The sequence below is a fragment of the Lissotriton helveticus genome, chromosome 3_1, assembly GCF_964261635.1.
Source record: "Lissotriton helveticus chromosome 3_1, aLisHel1.1, whole genome shotgun sequence".
NCBI classification, from domain to species: Eukaryota; Metazoa; Chordata; class Amphibia; order Caudata; family Salamandridae; genus Lissotriton; species Lissotriton helveticus.
The window spans coordinates 1,587,322,768-1,587,335,394 of record NC_136061.1 but is presented as its reverse complement, the minus strand read 5'-3'; the positions used below and the strand labels follow the sequence as shown (position 1 = coordinate 1,587,335,394).

At 46.1% G+C, this 12,627-nt stretch overlaps 1 protein-coding gene across 3 annotated transcripts in view; it reads right to left on the bottom strand.

Moving 5' to 3' along the window:
- Positions 1 to 12,627, bottom strand: part of ZW10 (zw10 kinetochore protein) — a 172,578-nt gene that overhangs the window by 83,679 nt on the left and 76,272 nt on the right. For all 3 annotated transcript variants that reach the window (XM_078682353.1, XM_078682352.1, XM_078682354.1), the window contains 2 exons: positions 2,590 to 2,781; positions 1,784 to 1,944 (listed from right to left, as the gene is read on the bottom strand). In XM_078682353.1, the coding sequence (XP_078538479.1) occupies positions 1,784 to 1,944; positions 2,590 to 2,781 (353 nt within the window). The remainder of the gene's footprint in view (positions 1 to 1,783; positions 1,945 to 2,589; positions 2,782 to 12,627) is intronic.

Genomic DNA, 12,627 nt, shown 5'->3' with positions numbered 1-12,627 from the left:
ACACCTGGCTGCCAAGAATACGTCACAGACTTCGGGAGGCAGGTCGAAAGACGTCAACTGCCGCCGCTCAATCTCTACGCAAGGAGGTGGAGACTGGACAGGTTCGGAGGAGGACCGTTCCCCTCTGCTGCGACAGAAGATCCTCGCAAAGAGGCAGCCTGATCGGAGGATCGATGGCCATGTTGAGCAGCTCGGGATACCAGACTCCTAGTACTCAATCCGGAGCCACAAGAATGACTTGGGCCCAGCCGCCAGTCCGGCTCCTTGTCCACATTGGGATGGAGGCCGGGGTCGACGCCGGCCGGGAAGCCGAATGCGGTAGTGGTGCCAGAGGAAGCGGCGCCGGCAGAGGTGTAATAAGGTCTACCGGTGCCAATCTGGATCCAGGTCTGGATCCAAGGTGGGCTGCGGCGCCGGAGCCGGCGGCGGCAAAGACCTAGGTCCACCAACCGAGTCCCCGGGGCCCGAAGGCACGCCGGCTGGGTCAGTCCTCCAAAAGATGGCATTCATCGCCTCGTAGAACATACGAAGCTGGGCGGGTTGCTCCGGGTCCGGGAAAGGGAGGAAAGCTCTGAGTCGACCCATTGGGATCCGTGCGCTGAGCCGCGGGTGACTGAGGTACCGCTCTTCCCGGATCTGCGCTGGCTGGCGCAGAAAAATAAAGTACTGACGTCGGCGCGCGAGGGCGGCGTCTAGGTAGCTGCCACAACGTCACCCGGCGACCACGATGCCGACGACGGACGCAGTGCCGTCTGACGCCACTTTCCGACGCGCAGAGGTACTACTGACAAAAAAAACTTTCTGGATCCAGTCGGACGCCTGGGGGTAATTCTAAGGTAAGGAATCTATAACTAAAGTGTTTCTTTCAGATACTATGTCTCGCAACAGAAGCACATGCCTTATCTGAGGAGAGACCTAAAAATATATTGCAATGAAGAGAGACATCCCCCATACTTTGTTTCCTCAATGAAACCAATATTTACATTTGCATGAATATATATAGGTGCTGTTGACAGGTGATGTTATTACCCAACTCAAGGGTATTCATTTTTTCGATCAAAAAAGGTTGATAGTTGATCAACCACTGTTGAAAGATGAGAGCCCCTGGTTACATACAGCCCGCTGCTGTGGATGCTTCAGCCCACTGAGCACTTATACCGGCTCACAGGCCATGATCGTTGCAATGTTGCTTCATATAGGCTCCTTCCCAGGTATGACAGGAAAGAAGTGGTGAGTACACAGAAACAACAAAATATGTTTAATTTATCTAAAAGTGAAGGAAGGGAGTAATTGAGGACATAAATACGTGAAATAAATAAATCCAGGCCACATGTGGCATAATGGCACAAGTGGCAAGCAACTATACACACTTTAAAGCCAACAAGAATAGTTTTTCTGTCTATTCTTCATTGGGCTCAATGCAGTCCCAAATCAACAAACGACATTCTTCTACACAAAGCAGTAGTATTTCAACTGAAAGGATACAGTTATAGTAATAGCACACACAACTATGAGACAATGTACAGCGCCGATAAGCCAACAGCTTCACAAAAAGATTCTTCAACAGATCCATCGCAAGTAACTCAACACCACTGAGCATGAGCTACTGAAATATTTTGAATTGCATTTACTCTCCCAAGCCTAAGTGCTCCCAATAAAAAACCAACACACTGGAGGACAGCATGCCTTGTTAACAGCTTCATGCTGCAATTCTTGGGTAGATGTCTGTCACTCCTTCACCCGAAGCCTTTTCAGCACAGTCTAATGCAGAGACTTTCCTTACTTCCTCATACTCCTCCAGCTTACTGCTATCAGTTGGAATAGAGTAGACCAAGCAGTCTTTGATGATGCACTCCGACAAATCCTCCCAGATCATGTTGCCCAGCACTTGTGACAGAACAACTTTCTCTTGTACGGTCTTCGTCGGCTCCTCCAAAGGAACATCTGCATCCGCAAAAAAATGGGGATATAATCTAAGTCAAATAAACAAACGCAAGATTTTCACACTTGCATGCACTCCTTAAGGTCCCCTAAATAGTATGGACTTTATGTTCTCACATATGGAAAAACAAAATTCATACCCAACTCAATGTCACCAATTTTAGCATCCTTAATAATGTGGGAGGGGAATCCCACCTGGATTCAAACCTGTAACTTGCAGGTTAGAAAAATGTGTGCTGAGTTTTATTCTCACTTTTAAATAAAGAGTGAGTATTTAAGTGATGTGGGTAATTGTGCTATGTTTTGCTTCCTGAGCCTACAGCTTTCACCTTCATGATGTAAGATGATATGGTTTCCCTTACTTAAAGTAGCTTACACCTGGGACACCAACATGAAGCATGTTGTGGACCATCCTGTGTGACAGTGCTGCCCTGCTCAAACGTATCCTTCAATTTGATTCCCAAGAGTTACCCATGACCTCTGACAATGCATGCACCAGAAGCAGTGACATTCACCATATTTTCGGTACAACACAATTAAATGCATGGTGTGAAGAATAACCATTTGTGCAACAAGAAAGGAAAACAATGATATGCATTCATAATTTAACAAAGACAAGATAGATGGCTCCATCCCAAAGTGGCCTACCAAGCAAGTGTTTGTGCAGCAGCTCCAGAACCATCAGAAGTTTGATGAAAACGTCTTGTGGTGCTGCATGCTCAACCTCAGTTTCTGTACAACTTAATTGTAGGACAGTTTCTTTAGACTGCACCACTGTTTGGACATGAAGTGAAGGGTACCTGACCAGAGGCTTCAAGAAGTGTTCCATCAACAAATGACCTAAAAAGAGAGATAGGGACACATCAGTGCTTTTGATAAGGACAACTTCCAGCACTTTGTGTGGGGTGTTTACAATGTAACCACTTCTAGCACTGGGGCCTGATTTAGAGTTTGGCGGACAGGTTACTCCGTCACAAACGTGACAGATATCCTGTCCGACATATTATAAGTGCCACTGGATATAATGCACTTGTAATACAGGGAACAGGATATCCATCACGTTTGTGACAGAGTAACCCATCCACCAAAATCTAAAGCAGGCACGTGATCACTGAAACTCTGTAACCAAATTATATGACAGTCCAAACCTACAGCAAACGACATACAATTCAGAACAATGCTGCATTCATCATCCTCCTCCTCTACTGAATAGTAATGACCACATCAACTGCTAAACAACTGAAACTGGATAATGGTGGATAACTTTTGAATCCATTTCAAATTGTTTTTTTATCACAATAAAGTATGCAGGAGGTTGTCTGCACTTCTATCCAGGGTGTTCTAGAGTGATATCTAAAGTCAGCCACCCAGTATATGCGGAGTGTTAGAAGATTTCTCCACCCTCCCTTTACTCCCAAAATCACAGGTTAAGATTTGTTCCAAATCTGAAGAAACCTGAAAAGTGAAATAATATAATGGGAACAACAATTTCAATTAACACAAATCCATCTCCTACCGGTGTTATTATGTATTTTGTGTCTAACAAAAGTGTAGATCCTCTATACATTTTTAATGCATATATGAGCAAAGATCAAATTTTTTTAATCAATGTTATTTACTCCATTCCAATGTTTAACCCCTTGCATGTGCGCGAATTTTCACGCGGTGCGGGCGTTTTTCAAAATGGGCGGGATTCGGATGGCCCCTGGACGTTCTCTGCACACGCCAACCGTGACGCATGACGGCCGGGGGCCTTCATGAGCATGCAAGGGGTTGATAACATACCCTAAACAGAAACACGTAGGTTTGTATTTGTTGAATGTTCAGCAATATGCATTTTCAAACAAATAAAATATCGTAGTAGTAGTGCGTAACAACTGGGTTAAGAGCTGCACTCAATTAATAACCACAATCTCTTTCAGAGAGAACCACAAAAGCCATTAAATAAACTTGTGCTTGACCCTCTGGTATCTTGGCACAAAAGCAGTAAGGCTTAACTTGGCAATACGTAAAGCATTTATGCAGCACTTCAAACAATAATAAAGTGAAAACAACACACTAAAAATCCCAAACCAATTTAGGAAAAATGTGTACATTTTAATAAATTAAATGACAACAAACAAAACCTCAATAAGTAGAACATGAGTTATTAATTTTTAAAGTAAAAATAGCACCAAGAAGTGCCAATTGCAGTTATGTAGTCGTGGTGGACAAGGTTAAAGTTAGATGTTCAGGTCTACCGCAAGGGAACATGTGTTAGCTAAAAGGACCAGGTTTGTCACATATAGCAGATCAGCCAACTGACTGTTGCAGTCATTTCTGGGGTCCTTGGTTCAAGACAAGCAGGTTCAGTCTTCCTTCTTCAGTCAACATGGCAGACTTCTTCTGCCCTGTGAGGGTGCCACTTTTAGACCAAGTGCCAGTTCAGGTGTGGGGGATACCCCCTTTGTCTATCCTTCTCCTTTCCTAACTGTCTTGGGCTACGAGGGTAGGCAGGCCCAGCCGTGAGCTGCACTTGCCAGTAACAGGGCAGGCAGCTTCTCAAGTCAGTAAGGGATGGGTACAGCACTCATGTTACCCTTTGAAGTTCATGAAGGGCTGAGTACAGCTCCCCAGACCATCATTCTCTGGAGAGAGATACGCTTCCCCACACCCAAGGTCTTTCTGTCCCCCGTCTGAGAGGAATACAGATCACACTACAGGAGAGCCATTACATTCATGTGACCATGGATACTGGCAGAAAGGCACAGTTGGCTTAGGCAGGCAAGTGCCCAACTTTCTAAAGGTGGCTGTGATATCTTTCTTCACAAGTTCTCTATGATCTCTATGATTTCTACAGAGGCCTTAAGGTATTCTCTATAGTTATGAGATGTGTTAGTTCTTAGTTCTAGATCTTCGAGTAGGTCAGACTGTAGGATTGTGACTTGGTCAGTTGATTTTCTGTACTGCTGGATGAGATCCTAACTGAGAAGAAACTACTGGACGATCACCTTTAAGTTTGGACCTCCTTTCTTTTAAATATAACACTGGCGTAGCCGGCAGCTTCTTCAGGGATCTCAACAACAGAATGCTATAGACATTTTCATCCATTGGTGAGAGACATTTGACTTTATTTCAGTTTTGAACTTAATGATACATAATCTTGTTGTGGCTTTTCGTTTATTTTAAGAGTTTAAGCAACTTTCGGCACATGCTCACATGCGTATTTTGTTTAAAAAAAAAAAAAAGAGTTGAACCAACAACTCCTATTGTATTAAGTAGCTGATTGGGAGCTTAATCGATGTGGCTTAATTTATTAAAGGGGGAAGATGTGTGATATCTTCCTTCACAAGTTCTCTATGATCATTGTTTACTTTCTACAGAGGTCTTAAGGTATTCTCTATAGTTATGAGATGTGTTAGTTCTTAGTTCTAGATCTTCGAGTAGGTCAGACTGTAGGAATGTGACTTGGTCAGTTGATATTCTGTACTGGCTGGATGAGATCCTAACTGAGAATAAACTACTGGATGATCACCTCTAAGTTTGGACCTCCTTTCTTTTAAATATAACAGTGGCTTTTCAAAATAGTATCTTTAAATCAGACTTTACCATTAAAGAGGGTTTAGAATTAGAATCCAAATGAGTGGAAAAAAGTGTTTCCCTTATCTGCTTCCAAACTGAAGTTATCACTTATTAAGGTAAATAAGGTAACCCAGTGTCAATCTATGGGAGAGGCAGCCTTGCTACGGTGAAAAATGACTTTAGGAGTTTTTTGCTGCCAGGACGTGTATAACTTAAATGTACTCACTTTTTAAATGCAATGAACTCTGCACTATGAGCCTTTTGGGCCTACCTTAATGGTGGCTTATAAGTATTAAAAAGGAAGGTTTGAGCCTGGCAAACGTTTTATTTTGCCAGATCAGAATTGCAATTTAAGACTGCACTACAGTCGGCAGTGGCAAGCCTGAGACATGTTTTACAGTTCTACACAAGATGGTGGCACAAAGTGCTGGAGGCCCACTAGCAGCATTAAATTTACAGGCCCTGGGAACATATAGTACCATTTACTAAGGTCTGTTTTTTGGTTTTAGTTATTTTAATTTCTTAATACAATAAAACAAAACGAAGGTTCATACAATTTCAAACGTCATTGTAGGTCACCACATCCATACCATAAATAGGAAGCAGAAATTAGAGACAGTTTTGCAAGCGCAGCAGAATTAATGTACATGCAACAACAGTAGATCTCAAAGATCAATCAGTGCAACCTCAAGATCGATTGTACCCACCCTTTATCGCAGCATCAGCTTAGCATCATAACAGGGTTACCTCAACTTGTTGGAATCCCATTTTACTGCTCTCAAGTCTAGCAACCTAGTCTAAGCACAGAGCAATACCCAGTCCGTATTCCTTTCTGACCAAAGAGAGATGAATAAGATTTTACATTTCTGACTGCAACAAATAACCTTTCAATGTATCCTAGATTTCTTGGGTTCCGGAGGAAGGAGGCAAAGGTTTCACATATAGGTCCAATAGCTCATTACAGTAAATTAACGAATCAAGCCAGTCGTTACCCTTCAGAATGTGGCTCCTATGCCAGCAACAAGCCCTGAGTCTCTTCAATAAGAGTAGTGTCAGGGCCAGCAGCTTCTTGTGAGTAATAGGAATCGCTGCTATCCAGCCGAGAAGCGCAACTCTGGAATGTATTGGCACTTCATATTTTAGCATCAGCAACATCAGTACCAACTTTCTGCCAGTAGTCCATCACTCTAGCACATGACCATGCCAAGTGTGAAAAATCTTTTTATTGTTGTCTTTGACATAACCCACTACTCTACACAATCGTTAATAAATCCGGTTTTATTTGCTTAGGACGGTATTGTGTCATGTTTAAATCTATCGAATTACTGAAAGTGTGACTCAAGGTCAATTTTTTTTGCTTGATTAGTAAAAATCATTACAATCTTCAATTAGAAAAAGAATAGATCACGTACTACAAAAACATACTCTTATTAATAAACTTAATAAAAAAGTGATTTTAAAACCATTTCTTTGTTTCCCCCATAGGCAGAAAGTGTGACTCTTGGTTATAGGGGCCTTTGTTGCTTTTATAAAAACAAAAGTGTGAAAAATCAGAATAGGGTGCTCTGCATCTCCGGTAGTTCGCAATTTTTTGGAGACCATAATGCTAGGGCTGCATAGGGATATAGTATGCACAATGTACGAATTTGAACTGAGTCATACACAATCTGCTGGTCGAGGAGATACTGTTTGTCCAAATGTAGCAAAATTTCCAAATATTCTACTGTTCCTTTAAACCTAGCTCTTCCTCCCATTTCATTCTAGTAGAATGTTCCCTCTCAAGGGTCTCTGACTGGGCTGTACACCAAGGTGCGGAAATGAATTGACTAGTGCAGTGGTTCTTAACCTTTTGACTTTTGTGGACCCCCCACTGAATCATTCATAGGCTCTAGGGACCCCTGGCCTAAGCAATTTCTATTATTTCAATTAATATTATTTAAAAAAACAGTATACACTAAGCAAATGCTCAAATAATGAAATAGTATGTGTAATTCACAATCAAATATAGAAAATGTTTTCAAATGCAAAGTTTAGCTTCTTTATTAGTATATGCTTTATTCATTTTAATATTATTACATTTTGTAAAACAGTTCCGGACCTTCAAAGCAGGCCTGCCGGACCCCCAGGGGCCCTCGGACCACAGGTTAAAAATCACTGGCCTAGTGGACGTAGCACTCAATTTCTTGGAAACGCAGGGATTGTCCACCTGCATTCCACTCAGAGGCTATAATACAGGAATAGGTCTAAGAGGGGTACCCTGGGTAATGCCCATAAAGTAAGTCAGTGTGACAAAAGGACCATTTTTATATGGATCACCCCCTCCCCCCCTTTTATGGTTTAAATCTTTTATTGATTTTCAGAACAGGTAAAGAGAGAAGGAACAATACCCCCTGTTTCCAGGGACAATGTATTACAGACACCAAATGTCGCGATTAATGACATGACAACAAAAGAAACCCAACAATATCCTCCTCCACCCCCCTCCCCCTCCCCTCGTCCACCACACAGAATAAAATGGGAAAAGGGAAGAAGGAATCGTGGAACATGCTGAAAGTTATTGTGGTCTGTTAACTTTGCATGAAGAGCCCTCCTGTGGGATTTGTGTATCAGCCAAGCGTAGAAGTCTGAGGCAAATTAGTTCCCTGAATTCAGTTATGAGCAATATTAGGAAGGGGCGCCATAGCTCCGGGAACTCAGACCCCCTGTCCGCCAGAGTGAGAGTTAGTTTCTCCATTCCAGTGCTCCAGTATATTCTGAGTGGCCGCCCCCAGGGCGATAGTGATCAGTCGGCCCCTTTGGGATTTTAGTGAATACATTAACGGGTTGGGTAAGCCCAAGAGGATGTAGGCTGGGAAGCGTGGGAGTTGTGTGCCAAGAACAGAATCTATTTCGTCGAGGATTTGGGACCAATATGGTTGAATGCGGTCACAGCTCCACAAAAGGTGCTCAAGGGTACCCACCTCCCCACAGCCTCTCCAACACAGAGCGCGCTGACGGGGATCGAAGTGATGGAGGCGCTCCGGTGTGTAGTACCAGTAGGTAACCACATTAGTCAATGTAGTAGTAAGGCATGTGTTGTATGCTGAATGTCGAGCCCTATAATAGATATTGTCCCATTCCTTGTGGGTGAGAGATCGACCTAACTCCCGTTCGCATCGCGCCAGCCCGCGTTGTGAGTGTAGCGGTGGCTAATAAATGTTTGTAGAGGTCAGAAATGAGTTTCTTGTGAGAGGTTCGGGTAATAAGCCATTTCTCGTATGTGGTCAGGGATCGTTGGGCACCAGGTTCAACTTGTGGCTGCAGAGCCCAGTGTCTGAGCTGTAAATAGGGCAGTCTCTCCCTTTCCAGGATACCATAGTCTGTCCGGAGTTGCGGGAATTGAATAATTCCCTCCAGGTCAAACAGGTGACCCAGGGAGCGGCAAGGAGTGGGGTGCCAGCTTGCAAAGGCCTTAGTGTCCATGCCGGGGGTTGGAATTCTGGATTATTAAATAATGGAGTTAGGGGGGGAGGTAAATGAAGTCAGCTCGTGAGTAGTGGCAGTGCAGTCCCAGGCCTCCAAAGTCGTGCTTGTGATGTAGGATGCGTAGAGGTTAGGTGGCCTATGTGCCTTGTGGAGGAATGGGATACCCTGCAGGGGTGTAGCTGTAACTGCCTGGTTTTGGAACAACAAATGTTTTTCGGATTCGAGGCGGCTCCTCTCTAGTAAGTAGCGAACCTGCGAGGCGTAAAAATAAAGCTGTAAGTCAGGGATCCCCACTCCACCCCATTCTGGTGGCAAAACCGCTATTGCATGCTTAAACCTAGGTTTGCGGCCCTGCCATATGAAGTGTGCTAAGTTCGACTGAGTTTGCTCAATCCAGCCAGCGGGCAGGCGAAGAGGGAGTGTATGGAAGAGATATAGAATCTGGGGTAGTATAGTCATATTAGTGGCCGCTATCCTGTCCACCCAGGAGAGGGTGTGATGTTTCCACTGGCCTAATTCTTTGCGGATGTGGGCGCGAAGCCTATCGTAGTTAGCAGTGACAGTAGTTTGACTAGTAGAGCCTAATTGCACCCCCAAGTACGGGATCGTGGAGGCAGACCACTGTATAGGATGTTCTTCTCGTATATGAGCCGACGTATGTGGAGTGAGAGAAATGTTGAGAGCGGTCGATTTGTCCGTGTTAATTTTGAACCCCGAGGCCTACGCGAAACCGTGTAATTCGATGAAGAGTGCCCTCAGCGCCTGGACCGGGCTAGAAAGGGGGAGCAGGATGTCGTCTGCATATAGGCTGATGGTATGAACATCCCCGCCGAATTTGATCCCTGTTATGAGGAGGTGGTGTCTGATCAACAGCGCAAACGGTTCCATATAAAGCGCAAAGAGGAAGGGGAGAGAGAGAGAGGGCACCCCTGCCTCGTGCCTCGTGCCTCTACCTATGGGGAACCGGGAAGATGTCGGACCGTTTACTCGAACTGTGGCTTTGGGCGAGCGGTAGCAGTTCAGTATTCGCACGCGCAGTTTGTCACCGAAACCAAATCTCAGAAGGGCCTGCTCTAAATAGGGCCAGTGTACCCTATCGAAGGCCTTCTCTACGTCGATGGTCAATAACATATATTACCCCTGTGTGCGAGATGCTTTTTCAATGAGGTGTCGGACCGTTTTTGTATTTCACTTGTGTGTCTTTGCGGTATGAAACCCGCCTGGTCTGGTTCCACCAGTTGAGGCATGTAGGGCGCTAGACGAGTCGCGAGTATGCTCGTGTAGAGCTTGAGATCTACATTTAGGAGGGAAATTGGTCTATGGCAGAGTGTTTTATCTTTCTGGGGGTTTGGGATGACTACAATCGACGCTTCCAACATTTCTTCAGGGATGGCTCCTGTTTGTGCAAAAGTGTTAAATAAATCCCGTAATAAGGGGGCCACCCGAGCACAGAAAGTTTTATAAAAGGCTGCCGAGTAGCCATCTGGCCCAGGCGATTTACTGAGCCGGAGGCGGGAGGTCGCCTCAATAACTTCTTCTGTCCCTATGTCCCTATCGAGATGGTCTACTTGCGATTGGTTAAGAGCGGGTATCTGTGCAGCCTCTAGATAGTCAGAGCTGTGAAGTGCTTCCAGGGGGTCACTCGAGTAAAGTTCTGCGTAGAAGTCTTGAAAGACTTCCGCGATGGCTGCGTCCTCCGAAGTAAGCTCACCCCCGGATGTCGTATGGTCTGCACCCCTTGACGCTGCCGTGCTTCCCACAATTTGTGGGCTAGAAGACAGCCGCACCTATCGCCCCCGGTGTAGTAGGAATGACAGAGGCAGAGAGCCGCGTACTCAGCCTTATCTTGGTCTCGTGCTGAGAGTTGCTTCCTTTCCACACAGAGTTGGCGCCAAGCTCTGGCCGCTCCAGTGCGTTGGTGCATCTGCCCCAGCTCTGCAACCCTTTTAGTGAGCTCAGCTCGTTTTCGAATGCGTTCTATGTTACTGCCTGATGAGATGGCAATGACTTCTCCCCGCAAGATGGCTTTAAGAGCAGACTATTGCGTCGCTAGAGACGTGTCTGGGTTAGAGTTGAGGGTTAGATATTTTGAAATGGCAGTTTTGATTTGGTTAACTGTGGAGGTCTGGTGTAATAGTGTGTCACGCAAGCGCCAGTGTCGGTGACCGTCCTGACTCTCGCAGAAGCGGTCGCTCCCCACGCTCCCTGGCCTGGGTATCGTAGTGCTTTGCCTGCATTGCTTTGAAGGAATTGATGCCTGCTATTGCTCACTGCTGCCAAGTATTGATCTGTACTTTGCTTGCATTTTTATTTGTGCCAGTTTATGCATTGCTCGCATTTTCATCTATGCCATGATTAGTATCGTGACGCTTGCATTGCCTAATTTAAATAGATAGTTGCTGCCTGATTGTGCCGGTGCCACTGCCCATAGCGATATTCAACTTTGTGCTCCAATCTGTTTCGGTTTTACTTTTGCTGCGATTTTGTTGTTGTTGTGCCTCGTAGCCCGTCTCTCCACCCCGCTCCCGCCTCCCAGCTGCTCCTCCCTCGCCCCGCCCCCCTCCACTATCTACTTATGTCAAAGCAATTTACGCGCAGCGTCCACGCGCAGCGGACGTGCCCTATGCGCGCCGAAGGCGCGCCAAAGGTAAGCCCGTCCGCGCCTGGACCGCGCCCACGCCAGATCCCCTGGCCCCCGCAAAACCCACTCCACCCACATAACGTACGACGCCGCCACCCTCTCAGCACTCAACCCCGGCCGACGCCCTAACTGCTACCAAGCCGCTCCAGGACTTACCCATGGACCCTTCACCTGCCACTCCTGCAAGTTCGACTGCATCAGGACCCACACCAAATCCACAAACTCCAAACAGAACTCCGACAACAACCACCTGAAGTGCATCCTGCTCAACACCCGCTCGGTCCACAGACACGCCATTGAACTTTGGAACCTACTCGACACCACATCGCCGGACGTCGCCTTTCTTACAGAAACCTGGATGAACGCCTCATCAGCGCCCGACATCGCCATAGCCATCCCGGACGGCTTCAAGATCATCCGAAAAGACCGCCCCAACCAAACAGGAGGAGGCATCGCCATCGTCCACAAGAACACCATCCGCATCACGACCAGTTCCGACGATAACCTTGCAGCCGCCGAACACCTTCACTTCCAGATCCACACCGACCCCAAGACCACACTCAGAGGCACCCTCATCTACAGACCACCAGGACCCCGCACACATTTCAGCGAAGACATCACTGACTTCATCAGCCCACACGCCCTCCCCTCCGAGGACTACATTCTACTGGGAGACCTCAACTTCCACCTGGAAAAGAACAACGACAGCAACACCACCACCCTTCTGGACAACCTCACCAATCTCGGACTCAAACAACTTGTTGACACCCCCACCCACTATGCCGGGCACACGCTCGACCCAATCTTCACCTCCAGCAAGCACATCTCCTTCAATCACACCACAGCTCTCCATTGGACGGACCACAGCTGCGTTCACTTCAACTACAAAAAGACTACGACCTACAACCACCCACAACCAATTCCCCGCAGAAACTGGAACAAAATCACCACCGACCAGCTCTTCACATCGCTCCACCAAAACCCTCCTGCCAATTCATCGGACCCAAACCAAGCAGCCA